The 19,767-nt window shown below is 41.6% G+C and overlaps 1 protein-coding gene across 2 annotated transcripts in view; it reads left to right on the forward strand.

Moving 5' to 3' along the window:
* The first annotated feature begins 638 nt into the window (after positions 1-638).
* The window catches only part of OXR1 (oxidation resistance 1), an 88,071-nt gene continuing 68,942 nt past the window's right edge, over positions 639-19,767 (forward strand). The window contains exons 1-2 of one of the 2 annotated variants that reach the window (XM_075704695.1): positions 639-807; positions 12,758-12,840. In XM_075704695.1, the coding sequence (XP_075560810.1) occupies positions 654-807; positions 12,758-12,840 (237 nt within the window). In that variant the 5' untranslated portion in view covers positions 639-653. Of the gene's footprint in view, positions 808-12,757; positions 12,841-19,767 lie in introns of those variants that run through there. The other variant, XM_075704693.1, reaches the window with a different exon arrangement.

Below are 19,767 nucleotides of genomic sequence, written 5' to 3' on the forward strand. Positions count from 1 at the left end.
TGAGCCTGCCTGAGACTGAAAGGAAGCAATGTCCCAGGCGTCCCGGCTGAGGAGGCAGCGAGGCGACCCAGGCGTCCACCGCTCCGCTTCGCGGCCCTGGCCAAGCCGCCCCCAGGGCCTACCGCCCCCAGGGCCTACCCCCCTCAGCGCCTTCTCCGGCAGCCGATGGGCCGCCTCCTCAAGGCAGAGAGAAGTTTGGGGCCCGCCCCGGCGCCTCCGCGCTCCCCCGCGGGCCCGAGGAGCCTCGGGAGGACGGGGGCGGCGAGGCGGCTGCGGGAGCGCCCAGCCGAGGAGACGCTGCCCCTCCGCCGGAGGGCGGCCGCGGCCTGCGCGGCCCAGCGCCCTCACAGCCCCGCACGGCGCCGGGCCCGCCCGGGCCCCGCCGGCTCTGCCCCGGCGCCGGCACGCTTGGGGGGGTGGCCGCAGGCCCCCCGCGGCCCTCACGGCCCGCTCCCCGCACGGCCCCCGCGTCGCGCCCGTCCGCGCCCAGCGCCGGCGGCGGCGGCGCGGCCCCTTTAAATGGAGGCGGGGCCGGGCCGGGCCCCAAAGTTTGCACAAGTTGTGGAGCGGGGCCGGCGGCGGCGCGGAGCTGCGTGTTCGGCCCGGCCATGGGGCCCCCCGGCCGTTAGGAGCCCCCGCTCCCTCCCGCCGCCATGGACTACCTCACCGCCTTCACCGGCAAGGGCGGCCGCCTCCTGCGCGGCACCGCCAGCCGCCTCTGGGGCGCCGTGCCCGGCGGCCTCCGCCAGGTCCGCTTCCAGGACGGCCGGAGCCGCGGGGCAGCGGGCCCCGTCGAGCCGGCGCCAGGTACCGGCGGGGAAGGGGCCGGGGGGCGGCAGGGCAGCGGCCGGTCAGGGGCCTCCGTGGGCGCCGGGGTGGGTCTCTTGTCCCCTCTGAGCCTCCCTGGAGGGGAGCGAGCTCCGGGGGAGCGGGAGCGGGACGGGGATAGTGTCCCTGCCCCAGCAGGGAGCGGTCCGTGGGCGCCCGCCGTGCCCCGGGCTCGCAGGCTGGCCGAGCCCTGGCAGGGAGACCCGCAGCGGGCTGCTCCCCTCCGCTCCGGGGCGGCCCGGAACGGCGGCGGCGGTGGGAGACGGCGAAGGGAGGGCGTGGGGGGCCGGCAGCCGGGCCGCGGCCTGCCCGCCCTGCCGGGGCGCCTGCCCGGGCGGCGGCTGCGCCCCGAAGGGGTTGCACCAGCGGACGGGTCTAAAAACAACAAAACCAACTTTGCTCTTGCTGCGCGTCTTCCTGCTTTCACTGACAGTACTACTGCATGTACTTTCGTTACCTCCCCCACTAGCTTCCCTGCTGCCTTTATTGACCAGCGTGAGGGAAAGCGGCTGGAGCACAAGCTCCTTGGTTCGAGATCTCCTTTGCGCACAGGGTGGTTTCTGCCTTTCGTGTGCTCCCGGAGAACAGGCAGTAGCGCTTTGGAAGCAGGTTTGGTGTTGGTGAGGGCAGAAGTACTACATCTGCCTTGCAGTAGCCAAACGGGTCAGTTAGGAGACAGTAAGTGGCTCTTTTTGTCCTGTGTCTGGGAGTAAGAGGGCTGCTTTTGTCACCTGCCTTCTTCATAATGTCGTTGGGCTGTAAGTATGGGTGTTGTAACTACTCATCTGAAGTAAGTGTTCAGATTGGCAAGAAGTACCATGAAAACTGGAGGGGTGGACAGTGAAAGTACACAGACTGCGTATGCAGAAGAGGACTGGGCAATAAGGACTCTGGGGAGGTACTGCTGTTGATTGGAGATTAAAAACAAACCATGACATAACTAGTAAAAGCAGCATGGTCTAAGGACTACTTGGAAAGAAAAAGCCATAGGAAGTTAGGTTTGTGAAAATGCTTTCTAAAAATCTGCAGAGCAATATACAATGAATGGTAGACTTGTTGGAGAACAAGTTTTATGAGGAGTGGCTGAGGGAACTGGGATTGCTTAGCCTGGAGAAGAGGAGGCTGAGGGGAGACCTTATCGCTCTCTACAACTACGTGAAAGGAGGTTGTAGTGAGGTGGGTGTTGGTCTCTTCTCCCAAGTAGCTAGCGATAGGACAAGAGGAAATAGGCTCAAGCTGTGCCAGGGGAGGTTTAGATTGGATATTAGGAAAAATTACTGAAAGAGTGGTCAAGCATTGGAACAGGCTGCCCAGAGAGGTGATGGAAGTCACCATCTGTGGAGGTGTTCAAAAAATGTGTAGATGTGGCACTTTGGGACATGGTTTAGTGGGCACGGTGGTGTTCGGTTGATGGTTGGACTGATGATCTTAGAGGTGCTTTCCGGCCTTAATGATTCCTAGTTTTACTTTCATTAAAAAATAATCCAGCCACCAAGCCAGGCAATGTGAAATTAATTCTTACTCTCCCCTTAATTGGTTTAGTGGTGGACTTGGTAGTGTTAGGTTAATGGTTGGACTGGATGATCTCAAAGGCCTTTTCCAACCTAAATGATTCTGTGAATCTAAATTTTTTTTTTTTTTTTCCGTTTCAAGAAGCTCTGTGCAAAGTGGGTGATCACGTGTTTGTCGTTGTCTGTGGGTAAGGTTGAAGTCAGGTCTCTACTGAAAGGTAATATTAAAGACCGTTAAGTGTCATTGATACTTTAGGTTATTTTGGAAGAGTAAAATAGTCTTTTTTTTATCAAGAGAAACAAGATCTGGTACTTAATGTAGTAGGCAAGGCAATAGGAATATCCATGTAGTCTGTCAGATGTAGATGATGTCTCCTTGTGTGCCTTGGATCACACTTTTTGCACAGAAAGGATAATAGGTAACCAGCTATATTTACAGTGCCACTCTTTCTTTATTCCGTGTCCCTCTCCCCCAAGACATACAGGGAGGAAAAGAAACAGCAACTTGTGTTTGAGCAGTGAGATGAAATACCTTGAATAAGGCCTCTACAAACTGTTAAAGGCTTGTTGACAAAGATTACTTACACTCTTTTGCAGAAGCAAAATGGAAGCAAAACTCACATCTTCTGGTCTTTTGATCAGTTACAAGGCCATGCGTTCAGCTGTTCATCTAAAGCATCTCCTGTGATACATGCGATTTCTTGGAGGAAGAAGCTCTCTACGACTGTTCGTCCCCTCTTGCTCTGGGACAAAGGATCCACTTAGACTGCATTATAATGTTTTGGTTTTTCCCTAGCTTTGAGCAGGAAGTGTATTTCCTCAGATACTTTCATAATGTAATACTTAATTTGTGTTAATGCAAAGTGACTGCAGTTCTGGAATGCAGGGTAGGTTTCTGTGTGTACAGAAGCTGATGTGCCTTTCTGACAGAACCATACTTGGGGTTTTTCCCTAACCTAGGCAAAGCACACTGTGCCAAGCGATTAGATCCCCTCCCATGCTTTCTTCTCCTTGACGGGGTTTCTGTCAGTTATGGGCAGAAACAAACTCTTGTGACTGTAGAATTCTTCTTCTGGCAAGCATTTTGCTGGCTTTCACAAACTGCCTGTCCCCTGGTAGTGGGTGCTGTGGAAGCTGCAACAATGATTACAATAGTTCAGTTGAAATCCAACCTCTCTCTTAATTAGAGATGGGTCCCCTGACATTAACTTAAACCTTAATGGCAAATTCTGACTACTCCAAATGTTTAATCTTTGTATGTGGTGTTCTGGATTCAGGCCTACTCTGGCTTTTTTTCCCCACTTAGGACTTTTCAGGAGGATCTTTTCAGTGTTCATTTGATTTGCATGGTTCAGTTGTGACTATGCATTACTTCTTAAAAGAGTAGTTCTTCATAAATACCTTAAAAACCTGTTTCCATGTTTCTGAAACAAAAAACCAACCTTTTTTTATTCTTAATTATTTTTAATTTCACTTCTACAATAAGGTATTTCAATTTTATTCATGTAATATTAGTAAATTTATGTTTACTGTTTCCTTGCTTGGCTTTCTAAACAGTTGAAGAGCTGCTCTATAAGGTTTCCAAGTTCAGGGAGGCAAGTTTGTTCAAATGCTGTACTTTAAATCACTGTTCTGAGCCTCTGTACTTCTTTGGGTACATGCAGAACAGTTTATAGTATTTCTTAGTAGGGAGACTGAGTAGTGCCATAGGAGGCCATAAACCTGTTTAACCAGTTTACATTGTTTGTGTCAGCAGCCAAGTCGGTGAAATAACTTTAGAAAGGTATTTTGTCTTTTAATGATTGTGGTAGAAGGTAAAAATGCAAGGAGAACGAGAAATTCTAGAGAAGCATCTGGCTCTGGTAAAGGTGCTACCAATAATTTTGGAGTGCAAAATTCCTTTTTTTTTTTTTTTTTTTTTTTTAAAGAAAGAAAAAAAGGCCTTGTGGGCTTTGAAATGTAATTTCTGAAGACAGTCTGTTGATAATTTCTAGAGAGAGCTTGTATGTATGTACGTATTCAAGGCCTGGATTTACCTAGAAACTTTAGCTAGAACAGAATGTAGTTTTCTTGTTGTATATTGTTTAGGTGGTGGCGTGCTGAAGTTGCATGTATTCTTATTTGCTTTAAGATGCAACTCAAGGCTTTAGGGGATGTGTGATTAAGGATTACCTTTACTGCAGAATTAACTTGAATGTTCAGTTTAATTTGAGTCTCATCTATACAAACCTCTTGCTTAAATGAGCCAACAGCATGTCTCATAGTTTAGTATGCCGTTTGCTTTGTCTGCTGTGTAAGGGGGAGTGTGACTGGCAGTGAGGGACATGGTTTTGCTGCTTTTCTGTGACACTGGTGAGGCCATACTTTGAATATGCTTTTTGGTTTGGTGCACCACTGTTAAAGCAGGCTGCTGAGCAAGTGCAGAGGGTCCAGCCAGTATGTTTAGGGGCATAGGGCATATAACCTGTGAGGAGGGATTGAGGGAGCTGGTCTTTAGTCTTGCAAAGAGACCAAGGCAGTTTAGGGGCAATCTAATCGTGACCTACATCTACCTAAAGAGGCACACTTTTCTCAGTAGTAAGAGATGATAAAAGAAAGGGCAGCAGCCACGAGTTAGCTTAGGACGTTCAAACCGGACAATAGAAAAAACTTCACAAGGGAAGTGGTCCATCAATGGGACAGGTTACAGTTTTAAGTTGACCTAATCTGATGTTGACAATATTCCTGCTTCAAACTAGAGGCTGGAATAGATGTACTCAAGAGGTTTCTAACAGATAACACTTTTTGGTTCTGTGAGGATATACTTCCATACCTGGAGTCTCATGCTTCTTCCCTCCTAGACATTTTCACCTCGCTTCTGTCTGTGGTCACTTCATGGAGGGAGAAGATATACTGCACAGGCAGTATGTGTCTCATTAAGTACTGAAGTTTAAAGAAATGAAAATCAGTCATTCAGAACTCCTTGTTAAGAGAATCCTCTTAATCAGTCTGTCAGGGAAATTGTTCTAGCTGCTTTCTATTAAAAGATTTTTGGGGGGGTTGTTTTTCTCCCTCAGGCTCAACTTGATTGTTCAGTTCTGAACCATGTGGCCTGTGGGTTTATTTACATTTTTTTTCTATCAGCTTTTGAGTCTTGATTGGTAAGATAACCATACACAGTATATCCGGTAAGCCATGTGGCCTGTCAGCCATCTGTACTACAGTGAAGGTAGCAGCAGTGCATTAGAAAGATAAATGTGCATAGCCAAGTTATAGTACATTTGTCAAGTCCTGCTGTAAAAGTTAGTATCTTGCTTTCTAAAAATCTGTCTCAGAATAAAGCCAACGTAAAAATAAGGTAGGTTATTTCCTCACTTCATCATTATTCAGTACTTCACTTTTAAGAAATTAACTTTTAACAGGTGTGTGATAAAGTATGAGAGAGGCTTAAACTGGGCAGACACAATTCTGCAAGTTTTCTTGTACGTGCTGTTCCGGATGAAACGCATGTGAAATGTACCAGCACTCTTTACAAAGACGCTAATGCTTCGCTTTCATGTCTGAAAATACTTCAGTTGGTACAGGCATAAGAAGCAAATGTGATCTTGGAATGTATCAGGCTGGTGACTCAGTCATCTTGTGATATGTTAATTATGCACAATCTCTTCTTCTGACTTATGCACTACTAGTATATAGAAATTCTTGACTATTCTCTGGGTTTATGTGATGTTAAATGATGTTTTACTTATGTTATGCTTTGTACTGCTACATCTTGCCCTGATTTTTTTTTCTCCAGGCCTTGAGGCTACAGAATCCTTGGGGCTACAGAATTCCTTGTGTGTCCTTTTGCCCAGCCTTTGCTGTTGATTGTGCTTCTGAGTTTGCTGATGTGCAATTAAACTGTTTTAAAAACTAGTCCATTGGGAACTCATTAATATACCCCTCCATTCTGCTAGTTTCTATTTCACTCTCTCCTTTAGTGAATTTTTGATATAGTTTACAATTCTTGGTCCGTTTTTTACTGTTTGGTAGGATGCTGATGTATTGGATGTTTTACTGAAGTTTGGTCTATATCTGTTTCGGTCATCTGCTAGATGAGTTGCTAATCTAAATATGGTTTATTCTAGTAATCTGGTATCCCTTGACCATATTGCATTTTTATTTTAATGTGTCATGTTGCATTTTTATCTTAATTTTCCTTGTTAATTCCCGCTTCTAACATTAAAACAGTTTTGAAGCTGATGTTTTATTGAGAACCTGCATGTTCATGGCTGCCTTTCATCTTATACATGTATGAGTAATACCTTTCTGTTCATCAGGAAGCAACACACCTCACTGTGTTATATGCATGGATCTCCCGCTGGCTTGGTTTGGAGATGGCCTTAAAAACAGCTGCAAAACTTGCTTTGGTGGTGGCCTCATGCATCTGCGTTGCTTGTCAGAAAAAAAGTGGGAGGAATCATAGTTGCAGATAACTGAAATGGCAAGGAAGACTGTTTAGCCCTGCTTAAAGTAGGGAAGACTATGACTTCAGGTTAGGTTTCTCAGTGTTTTATCCAGCTGGGCCTTGAAAACGTCCAAGCATGGAAACTGTACAACTGCTGTGGGCAATTAGATTTTTACCTCTTATCCAGTCAGAAGCTCTCCTGTTTCTCCATTATGTCTGTTGTCTTTTGTTCTCCCACTGTATATCACTGCAGAGCCTGGCTCTGTCATCTTGGCACCTGTGGGCAAGTTATCTAGAAGTTACAGGAAGGCTGCTGTTACAGTCCCTCAAAACCTGAAGAGATCTTCTTCAAGCTGGAGAATCTCTGTTCTCTTAGCCTCTTCTCACAGCCCCCAACTACCTTGGCCCTTCACTGAAATAGTTCCTGTTTATTAATGCCTTTCTTCTATTAAAAGGGACTGGGAGCGGGGTGGAATGGGATGGTGACGCTAGAGCCAGTATTCCAAAAGCAGTCTGAGTGCCAAGTTAAGGAGAATAGCTGCTTCCCTCTGGCGCTTTCAGTCTGCTGGCTATGCTCCTGTTAATACAGCTGAGGATGCTGTTGGCCCTCCTTGCTGCCAGGGCACGCTGCTGGCTCATGTTCATCTTGCTGCCTACGAGGACCCCCAGGTTTTTTTTTCAGCAGAGCTGCTCCCTGGCTGGGCAGTGCCAGCCTGTACAACACAAGGGGCTCTTCCCTGCCATGCAGAGGACTGTTGTCCTGTTAAATTTTATAATGTTCCTGTCAGCCTGTTCCTCCAGCTTGTCCAGGTCCCTCTGAATGGCAACCCTGCCCTCAGGTATGTTGACTGGTCCCCCCAGTTCAATGGCATTTGCAAACCTAATGCAATAAACTTGTACAGTAGGATGTTTACCACAGCATTGGGTCTAACTTCACATACACAGTAGATCTGTTTGCATGTTAGCAGAGCAGTTGAGGTGCATGTCTGTGATATGTAGTGATAGTAGTGATGTGATAGTAGACATGTAGTGATGTGATAGTAGACGTGATCATGTCTGTGATATGTAGTGTAGCATGTAGTGATAGTGCATCATTAGGATAAGCTGACTGATTTTGAGCTCTTAGAAAAAGAGGTACCATTGGCTTAAGTGTGATAAAGCAAAGTGTGAATTCTTAAAGATGTCTACGGATAACTTGATACTGCTGCTTGATGGTTAAACTGCCTATGGGGTATTGTGTAGTCTTGAAGATGTAGAACTAAATGGAATTCAATATCTGAAACAGAAGGACAATGATTATCGGAAAAGTTGACTTCCTGTGCTGTCTCAGTAGAGCAGTCATAATTTTTGCAAGTTTTCATTAATATGTACATCTGGTCTGCAGAGAGGTTGTACAGCAGGTGGACATTGCAGTTAGGTAGTCTCTAATGTATTAAGCTGTATACATATGTATTTTAGGTGGAACAGGGAAGGAATCTTACTGTTATTAACACATACTGTGGCATAATCTGAAAATCTGGTGAAGCATTTCTGTTTACCCTGAATGTGAAATCTTATTTTAGAAGAAAGCCTGTGTGATGCACGTAGCAGGAGTGTCATGCATGGAGCTGGTGGTGTCTCCTAGCTATTTGGAGAAGTGGCCTGCCTTATATTTGTTTCTGTTGAATTGTCTTTCATCCTGAAATCATGCATTTAATTATTTCTGCCTGTGTGCTATGCAGCTGGCTGGATAGCAGAAAATATGGTTACGTGTTGGGGGATCACAAAATGAACTTGAATCAGTGCTGAATCTGTATTGCAGAAAAAAAGCTATTTTAGTGTGTTTGAAGTATTGATGCAACATTAACAACGTCTCAGATGCATTTAGTTTGGGGTTTTGCTTGAGAAAAATGTGAACAAAAGAATTGTGTGGAGAGTAGTGATAAGGATCAAGAGTTTTGAGAACTTGGCTTACTAGGCAAGACTCAATCACAGAGTAAGTAGCAGTTGCTTAGCAAGAGGACATTGTTTATGACACTGCCTTTGTCTGAAAAAACTACCATTTTGGCTAGAAAAGTGCAGGCTACTAGCATCTTGTAGGCTTCTATTAGGGCCTCTTTTATTCTGGTTCCTAAGATATTGGAAGATAACTGAAAATAATATTCCAGTAATTAGCATAAGCATATCTAACTGCAGGAGAGGGAGAAGGGTCAATGAGACAGTTGCTCTGTTGAGATGTACCCCCTGCTATTAGGAACCCCAAATCACCAAGCCTTATGGAATATAAAAATTTCCTGCTTCAGTCTTTTTTGTTTCTTTATGAATAATGAATAGATGGTAAGTTTCTTAATGAATAGATGATAAAGATCTGTTATTGAGGAGAACTAATCAAATAAAGACGTAACATCTATGCTTCCTCTGTTTTATCAATTAGAAAGTTGTTTCATGTGCTACTGAGTAACAATGTACTCAAGAATACTTCAAAGAAAGACTAGTTTTCTTTCTTTACCTTCTTGTGATTCAGTTTTTAAAAATCTTTACCCCATATGTGCTGTGTGGGTTTTTTTTAAGAACTGTGAAAAATTGTGTCCTAGACAAGTATTTAACAAGGCTGCCGCCTCTGTCTTTTTCTTAAACACATGTAAATCTAATGCATAACTTGCAGTTCCTGTTGGGGGTGGGGGGGTGTGTGTAAATCGCCTTTTTCTCATCTTCTTGACCATAATAAGCTCAGTTATTAATTGTAAACAATTTGCATTAATTGTTGACTTGTCCAGCTTACTTGCTTTATCTCAAAGGATACTTGTTTGGTTTATCAATTCATTCCTCTGGAAAAAGTGATCTTTGTAATATCTGTTAACACTGAAATTAATAGAAGACCAGCAGCTGAGAAACATTGCAAGTTATTAGAAATTTAAGTTTATCATGCAGAAAAATAGTAGGGTAAAGGAAAATTTAATACATTTTGCTTTATGCAGAGCTTGAACATACATGCCAAGAACTGCTTAGGAGTATCATTGCATTGTTACTCACAGTACAAATCTTGAGTTCTCTTTACCAGCTTTTATTGCCAGAAGTCCAAAGGATGTGCTAGAAGCATCAGCAAACAGAAAACTGAAGGTCTACAATTCAGCTCTGACAGCATACTAAGAAATGAGAAATGTCACTCTTGTCATGTCAATTTGAACTAGCAGTGCCACAAGAATATTTTCGGTCAGCCAAAACTCAGTGGCACAGGGCCACACAGAGGCAGTTAGTAGAACTCACCTATAAATGTTTTAATTTAACTTCAGTTGTCTTCAGATTACAGTTGAATAATACCACTGACTTAAATATTTTAAGGTCAAAGCTGCCTCATTGAAAGCTGTATGTTTCTAAAACATAATGTTCCTAAAAAAACCTTTTTCTGTCTTGTGTAAATGTGTTGGAACAGTAAGTCCTCTCTGGTTATGTTGATGATCATATGTAACCATTCTTATAACTACAGTCACTTAATCTTAAGTTTCTGTATGCATGCATCCAGCATTCAGACTAAATATTGGTTTGGTGTCATTTTGAACACTGCCTTCTGTATCTTTCTAGTTCTAGTCTTTTAAATCCTGGACAGTTATAATATTTTCTTGTAATTTGTGGATCTGATGGGTGCTTTTTCACTTCACTGTTTCAGGCTGTTGTGGAGGCCCAGTCCTGCAAAATGGTAGTTCAGAAGTAAAGCATCAACCCTGATGTTACAACAGGTCTGGTCTTGTTTGTGTCTAAAGCAGCACAGCTACAGATCTGATAACCTAGCACCACAGATCCCCTTGTTAAACAAGTTACTGTTGACTCTTGAGGTTGTGTACAGCATGGTCAGGTTTTTCCTTCTACCTGTGGTCTGAGAACATCAGCCTTTGGTAGTCTTGCTGGCTTAGTGCTGGCAGATGAGGTAATGAATGTATGTAACCTAACAAGATGAGCTCATGTGCAACAGAGTTATCATCAGGAAAATAAGTAAAATAAAAGGATGTGACTGATTCCCATTGGTGCTGAGGTCTTTTCAGACTACTGCATCCTATGCTGGCAGTTGTTTCCACTTTCACGTGCTTCCTAGAATACTAGGGCAAAAGGATGGCTGAAAGATTTACTTTCCTCTCAAAAACAAATAGCCCGCTCATTCAGCAAGAGATAGTTGGAGGCTTTGGAGTATGCCCTCAGGCAGGTTGAATTCATGTCTCTGCTACCCTGACCTATTTTCACAGTTGAAACACCTCCTAGTTTTGAAATTCATGCAAGTATTTGTCTAGTCTCTTTTCCAGTGTTGCAGTCAGGATGCTAATTAAAAATAGTAATGCACAGAAGTTTCTGTCAATTTATCAAAAACTTCCTTAGTACCTCAGGCGAGGCCTAAATAGATGTACAGCATGTTTTGCATTCTCAATCTAGCCATGCTAAAATATTTTGAAATAATACATTTTGTAAGGTTGGTTTCTTCTATTCAATTTGGCTTCAAATATTTGACTAAATATATTCAGTTATGGTAACAGAAATTTGAATGTGTCAAAATGGGAGTATAACTAATCCCATTGCAGCATGAAAACCTAACATCTCATTCATGTAAGTATTTTGGGCTCCTTAATAGCAGATATTTAACTGTTGAAGGTGGAGGCCTTGTGACAGAGACCTAACTTCTTAAGAGGTTATTCTCAAAAAAATGCATGTGTGTATATAAATGGATATGTTAAAAAACCACTTTTCTAGAAATGTAGAATTTAAATGCTTTCTGTTGAATCATGTAAGTACACTGTTGCATGGTCTTTATCCTAAATATCAAGCCAATTAGTATCAAAAAGTAGAGTATCCTTCAGGTACAAATTGTCATTGATTTGGCTTATGAAATGGAGATCATCAAAATACAATGCCTCAATGAAAAGAACAGTTCTTAACTTGTGGGTTTTTTATTTAGAATCTTTGTTGTTTATGCATAGGCTATATGTGGTTGCTACAGACAGGATATGCGAAGTTAAACACTAATGCTTTTTGGTTTATAAAAGAAGTTTTAAATGCTCTGTACTTATCAAACAGCATTTAGACAAAAAAATCCCACTGATTAGATCAAACATGCAGGAACTCTAGATCATCTCCCCTCTAGACAACAGCAGACTGGGTATGATATAAAACCAATTAAACGTGGTAGTTCCAGAAATGTACTCCCCTGTACTGGGCACTGGTGAGGCTGCACCCCGAATACTGTGTCCAGTTTTGGGCCCCTCAATACAAGACAGACATTGAGGTGCTGGAGCGTGTCCAGAGAAGGGCAACGAAGCTGGTGAAGGGTCTGGAGCACAGGCCTTACGAGGAGCGGCTGAGGGAACTGGGGTTGTTTAGCCTGGAGAAGAGGAGGCTGAGGGGAGACTAACTATCTGACAGGCAGTTGTAGCGAGGTGGGGGTCAGTCTCTTCTCCCACGTAACAAGCAATAGGACAAGAGGAAACGGCCTCAAGTTGCACCAGGAGAGGTTTAGATTGGGTATTAGGAAAAATGTCTTCATGGAAAGGGTTGTCAAGCACTGGAAGAGGCTGCCCAGGGAAGTGGTTTGAGTCCCCATCCCTGGAAGTAATTGAAAGACGTGTAGATGTGGCACTTAAGGACGTGGTTTAGGGGTGGATTTGGCAGTTAGTTAGGTTAACAGTTGGACTTGATGATAAACAATTCTATGATTCTAAATGTTGCTTGCCTCATGGGGTCAATCTCCTATTTAGTCTTCCTTCGTTAATAGCTTCCTGGATAGCAGCAAGTACTTATGCAGTTAATTGAGTCCCAGTTATCAGTGGTTTATATTGGTCAAATTCTTGAAGCATTGCAGAGGAATGAAGTCCCTATTCTAGCAGCTGGTTGTCTGTTAGACAGAGTCACCAGGAGCAAGCTGTGTAACTGGTGAATTAGATGTCTGCCCACGGGGCTGTAGTCAGCAGCCTGTGACAGTACTGAGAGAGGAAAATGAATTTAACACGCACGTTGCCTCAATTTTTTTCAGACACTGGCCAGAAGAAGACCCCAGACAAGAAAGATGGGCGACGAATGTCTTTTCAAAAGCCTAAAGGGACTATTGAATATTCTGTAAGTTACTGCTTTATTGTTAGAATGTCATTGCAAAGCAAGTGCAGACTTAGTTTCATTATGAAATATAAGCAAAACAGTAATGTGTATTACCTTTTAATCTTAGAATTCTGTGTATCTGATAGCTTATTTTGACAGGAATTAAATCTGGAATTAGCTAGTAGTACTTGAAAATGCTTTTTTTTATTTGGCTTTTTTCTTTAAGTTACTTTTTTTTCCTTCAAAAACAAGCTAATCAATCTGACTAGTTCACTTTTAGGTAACGAGTGAGAAATGGTAAATAACATTAATTACAAAAATCATGTGCAAGTTCCCTGCTTTCAGCATTATTCATAAACTGTTGACATCAGGAGAAATAACAAAATTAAGTTGGGGGGGAGCTATATCTTGATACTGGCATTCTGGCATTCTCCTAGTAATTTTCATAGATCTATACCTTTTACTGTACAGATCTGTTACCACAGCAGTATCTGAAAATGGAGCCTTTCTCTGCCTGTTCTGTTCTTGAAATGACCCTCAAACTGTGCTGCAGTCAGCTTTTCACATTTGTGGTTACTAAGGGAAACTGAAGTGAGAAGTATCTGTCTTGTGTTATATACTGGAAATATAATTAAGCCTATAAATAATGCTTATAGGGTTGACATTAAAATAGGGAAAGTCTGTCACAATTATCTTTGAATGCTTTTGAAGCTGGACATGATAAAATAAAAATGAGAACTTTATAAAAAGTCTTTACTTCACCTCTCGGTGTTCTCTTATTCCAAGAATAAGAGATATGGGGGAGACTTAACTCTTAACATTACATTAAGCCAAGCTGTGGTACAGCTTAACTACTGAGAAGGCTGTGATAGTCATCTGGAGAGAGACAGAGGATGTGTGTATTGGAGCGAGAAGCACTTCATTAATGTGGCTTATATTGGGAACTTGAGTATCATTCTAGCCTATACTAAAGACTTCCTTGAAGCTGAAATTCAGAAAATAAATTTCTTCTGCTTAAATTCTAGCAGCTGAAGAATGGTAAAGTAAATGTGACTTCTTTCTATTACATTAACCTCATTTAGTCTGCAATAATTGGAAAAAATGCTCACGTGTAACTGTAAAACTGGGGTTCCTCTTCAGTCAGTAAATCCCTTAACTTGTCTCTTGCCACCATGTGTGTGCATTTACCTTGGTGTGTAAGATTCCAGGCAAAGCTAAAGCAGCAAGCTTTCCTTTTTTAAATTAGTATGTTTGTGTCAAGTTGTCATGTACCTCTGCAGGTTTTTGTGTTCCAGTAGGTGGGGTTTTATTTGCAAAAATAACTTTCTTAGTACATACTGAAGGTATGTATCATTTCCTTGTGAGGCAAAAAGACCGATTCACAAGAATCAAAGACTTTTTGTCTTTAAACTTAGTTCAGATTCTAAAGGAGCCTGTTGTGTGTACGGAACATGGTGCATTTCGGCTTCGCAAGTGCAGTATTCTGACTGGTCTTGCTGTACCTCTCACTCCTGAAGTACTTAAGTAACATCAAGTGTTCAGAGCTTTCAGTTATGTGTCTTGTACTATGTCTTAATAAAATGCACAGATACAACCTTTAGGAACCAAGGTTATGCTCACTATATGTATGAGAGAGGTCTGGTAACTTGTGATAATTTGCTACTGTTATTATTTATGACTTTATATTGTGTGGAGAGATGAACTTATGTCTAGTTTCTGCCTTCATCCTACTACCTCTCAAAGCAACAACACACACATATTTATATGTCTGCATGTGTTGCTGCTTTGAGAAGTAGTAGAAGGATGAAGGCAGAAACTAGACTCCCCCCAGTATTGTTGAAAAGTTAGTGGAGTTTTCTGCTTTGTTTTTTTAATAATAATTTAATGCATTAGTTTTTCCAGTGGCTACATGGTTTTAGGAGGGAAGGGCTTATTTGTATTCCTGAAGTTTAGAGTGAGATAGTCTCACTGATGTAAACTGTGGATTTTTAAGGTAAAATACACCTGCCACAAGAATTTTTTAAAAAAGAAAATCATTACTTTGGGGACAAATAAACAATAAAATATATTTTCTCTTTTAAGATAAGGCCAAAAGGCAGTTAATGTTAAAGATTTTAATCTAAAATTCCCAAAACATAAAAATTTGGAACTGCTGTTCTGTATGTAGCACCAGCAAGAAGATGTCAACAGATTTGGTACTAAGTGAAGGAAGCAAGTCCTAAGCTTACCCATGTTAGTAGGTTTAAAAGAATGTCACTAAGTTAATTTTCGGTGACTTCCTCTAAAGGATACAGAAAACTCTGGTTTATTTTCACTGTCATTGCTTAGACACGGAACAGATTTTTTTTTAAAGCTTTTTAAAAGTTTTTAAGGTTTTTAAAGTTAATATAGTTTCTCTTCTTCTGAATGTCAATTAACAGATTAGATGCAAATTGATTTTCAGTTGGTGTTCCAAGCGAATTGTTTTCCCCTTCTGCACACAACTCATGCATGTGAACAGGCTTTAAGGACCAACAGAGCAGATAGTTTAGGTGAATTATTGTTACTAGCTAGAACTCTTAGTCCTTTTTATGAAAACAGTGTTTTTATGTTGCTTATTTGACATCATTATATTACTGTTGCATTAGAAGTATTTTGTGTTAAATGTTGTACAAACGCAACCAGTGTCTGTCTACAGGTGTTAGAAGAGCCAACTACAGATAAATAAAGGAGCATAAGCAGAGACAGTGTCAGCCATGAATTGCCAATGATACTAGCATGGTAGCAGTTGCATGACTTCAACAGAAGTCTTCTAACCCCTCTTTCGCTTGAGGAGAAAAAGGAAATAATGGTGGCTATTTACAGATAGCTTTTTCTCAAGTGCAATAGACTATACAGGGAAAGCACTTTTGTTGGAAAAAAATTACAAGTGAGCAATGGAGGCAGGTGATCTGGTTTATATCTGTGGCAGACTCCACTGTAAGACTTCCCTTCCCCTGCCCCACTCCCTCCCCTTTAACTCTCTGGGGATCAAAGGCTGTGCTCTTCTCCTGAAATAGCAGATAAGCACCGTAATACACGGAGTATGTTGTCCAGATCATGAGAAGAGCCTGATACCAAGTAATGAAGGTCACACAAGCCTGTAATAGACCAGAGTCTTAAGACTGAGTTTTAAGCCTCAATGTTGAACTGCAGGTCTTCCTGCATGTGATCTTTTCCCTGTTACTTAGCGCTAAGTCCAACATCTGGAAACCGGGTCTTGACTCTTTTTTAGTTAGAAACCAGTTAGCTAAGTATACTGAGAACAAAACTGCAGGGGCTTCTGAAGTCAGCTTCTTAAGGTAAAGCAAGGAGGAAGTTTTGATCTTTCATTAGCTCAAGGGGCATGGGTGGCAAGTGGTTTTTGTGGTGACCATCAAAGAGGTGAAAGTTCACTAGAATTTGAACCCACATGAATACTTGGAATTTCTTGTTGTAATGACTTGCTGAACATGTTTATTTTGAGAGTAGATAAATGGTGAGTACTTGATAATATCTTTCTAGAGTAACTGGATTATGCTTTCAATCCTAGGGTAGCTTGGTGTCACAAATGCAGGTTTGTGAATCCTGCTGATTATGTCAATTCACTATGAATGAGTGACTTTACACAGTTTGATTTAGTAAAAGTCAGAGTTTACTTGTAGCAAATTGCAGAATTGGATTATAATATTTTCTATAGCGCTCAATCATCAATTTTAATCATCATCATCATCAATGATTAATAAAGTGATTAGACAAAATTGATCAAAACAGTGACTTAGTTACAGATTCGAAGATGGCAAGGTTCACTCTATTACTACATAGAAGCACATAAAAGAGAATTAAATCACAATGAGTTAAAATGATTCATAAAAGGATTGCGTATATATGGAATAAAGGCAAGGAGGAGGGGAGGGCCCTCCCATTGAGTCACGAGGTTTAGACTAGACCCCCTTGCTTTCTAAACTCCTTCTCAGAGAGGAGCCTAGGTGTGGCTAGGTCTAGTCTTAGTCTCAGACTTGGTCAATGGTTTATATGGATAAGGATAATGTATATATGCATATATGTGTATCTACTACATAGGAAAAATATATAAAGGAAATTGGATTATATGAGAGAGAAAGAGAAATCATATGTAGGGGATACGGAAACCCTCCCGTTGAGTCACGAGGTTCAGAATGGACGCCCTTGCTTTCTAAACTCCTTCTCAGAGAGGAGCCGAGGTGCGGCTGGGCCCACTCTTAGTCTCAGACTTGGTCAATGGTTTAGGAGAGTAATGCTGTAAGAATAGTACAGCAATATAAAACTCCTTTTAAAATTAAATCATACATCTACAAAACTACTTAAATTGATTCACGCATGCACACTTACAACTATAAATGCATATATGAAAATCGTATACCTGTTAAAAATTCCCCTCGAGTTTAGTGAAATACTCACGTCTAATGCCTTGGCATTTCTCAACGGGCGAGGGCAGAGTCTCGAGGAGTGAAGAATATCAGCAGCCCAGGCTCCGTTGTCGATCTCCGGCAATGGAGTTCTGGTAGCAGCAGACTTTCGGAGTCTGCTAGTTTTCTCTGACTCCGAGAGACATTTCGATCAGAGGGAGATGCTGGTGCGGCCCGCGGTGGTCCGGGGGAGCTCAAAGGGCCTCACTTAGGACTGCCGTTTATAGGATTGTGAGATGATTGACTTTAATCACCAGTAAATTTCCATCCAAGCCACAATTCGGGTCGGCTTGTTGTTGGAATTCCAGCAGTGATGATACCACCCAGTTTCAAGGCTGTCCGGGGTAGCTGTTTGTTCTCGTTCCCCTCGTTAGCCATAATATGAATGTTGATAAGAACAGAGCCGCCCTCTGCTCCAGCCATGTAGGAGTTTCTGGTACAATTAAGGGGCGCTTAACTGACCAACTCTCTACGCAAAAGCTGCGGCCTGGAATTCCTGAGATTGTAAAGCAGCCGAAGTAAAGGGGAAAAACAGAACAGAAAATCGGGGGGTGGGGGGAGATGTACCACCACACTTGGATAAAGGGTGCTAAAGGTTCTCTCTTCTGGTGCAGCTAGTTTTATTGCCATTGTAAGCCTTTAAGTGCTGGTTAGACTACTACACACTTAGGAGTTTTTTCTTTTTTTCTTTTTTTCTTGGTGCTTGCATTTCAAAGTCAGGGATTGTGTTCTTGTCTGACTGCCACTTTTTGTTGACCGTGCTACTATCATAGTCTTTTTCCCAATTTTGGGGAATTTAGAAAATGTGGATCATAATGATGGCATATTACTTTCTGTTGTATCTTTTGCCTAATTCTAAAATTATTTTTGGAGTTGCTTTTATGATATTTACAAGTTCTGTTTTCCTGATGTTGCATATAATAGAAGTTAGACATATTAACAATTAGTTAGTATAGTCATAATCTGTTATTTCTCAAGGCTTGGGTACAGCACCAAAGTTGTTGTTGTGTCCTCTTCTGCCCTTTGTCCTCACCCCTCCTTCTAGTCTTCCCATTTCTTTAATTTTATTACTTCCTTTTAATACTCTTAAACCATTGCTTTGTTGTTTTCTGGTTCTTGGACAATTAGTCTTGAAATACTTTAAAACACCTAAATAATTCTTTGTGTGCTCTGATTCATATGTATTCAATGTGTAATTTTTAATGGAAAAATAAGTGAACTCCAGTTGTTGAGATGCAATGATAGTAAAGTTCATTAAAGTATCAGTAGAGAATTCGGTTTTAAATAAGGCTTTTAAATAACTTTGCCAGCTGCTAAACTGACAGAAATGAAGGCAGTTTGAACTATGGTCAGTGGTGACTCCAAAGCTATTTTGTCTACTGGTGCACACAAGCACACCTGACAAATATTGGGTGTATAAGTAGTGCTCCATAACTGGAAAAAGGGTAATGGGATGAACCTCTGCTCAAATGGGGACACAATGATTTGAAGAGTGTTTGATTTGCGATTTTATTGGAAAAGGAAGATGGAAGATATGGTTCTTTTGATATATAGACATATCTGTAAAAACTGATTTTAACTAACTTAGAATTTTAGCCTTATTTGTATACATATGTTAGTGATGACATAAGGTAGAAGTAACTACATAGTAAGGCCTTATGTATTTTATCTCCACGTAACAGAGTTGATGACTAGAAGCTCTTGCTACTGAATACAGGAAAGCTACTTATATTTTAAGAAGCTTTTTTTCGACAGAAGTTTGTGTGCATTAAGTTTAACACAGTCCTAAGTGATTCTTGTTTTCTTTTTACGTTTTCATTAATTGGTATCTTTCGATCTTTATACTCAAGTCAGCATACTGAAGGGAGCAAAACCAATGTATGATACATATTGAACCACTTCAAAGCACCACCTGGCCTGCTCAAGTCCATTTCAGATTCTTTCAAGGAATAAAATAGTGTTTTCATATGTCTGTTGGTTGTTTTTCAGAGGTTTACTTGTATTTGAACAAATCTTGCTGTTCTCTTAAAATCATGAAACAATGCAATCATTGTTCATCATCCCTCTCTCTCCTCAAAAGGGGAAATTATCCCATGAAGATTCAGCATAGTACTTTAATATCCAGGTATTTACATAAAATTCTTAATATTCAAAATAGCATTTAAAAAACTACATGCATATTGTTAGCAAGTTTGTTTCCTGGGAGAGAAGTATTGAATTGGGGGGGGGGAGGGTTGGGGTGGAAATGATTGGAAAAGCTGTGGGGTGGCTGTGGTATGTGGTGGCATGGCTTTTTCTTTGTTAGTTCTTAAACTATGCTTTTCCACAAAGCTATTCTTCCAGTTTTTGCTGTTCAGATTCTATTTTTTTGAAATTGTGGAAAACCTGAGTGTCCTGGCTTCAGCTGGGATAGAGTTAATTTTCTTCTTAGTAGCTGGTATAGAGCTGTGTTTTGGATTTAGTATGAGAGTAATGTTGATAACCACTGAAGTTTTAGTTGTTG

The sequence above is a fragment of the Pelecanus crispus genome, chromosome 2 (assembly GCF_030463565.1).
Source record: "Pelecanus crispus isolate bPelCri1 chromosome 2, bPelCri1.pri, whole genome shotgun sequence".
Classification (NCBI taxonomy): Eukaryota; Metazoa; Chordata; class Aves; order Pelecaniformes; family Pelecanidae; genus Pelecanus; species Pelecanus crispus.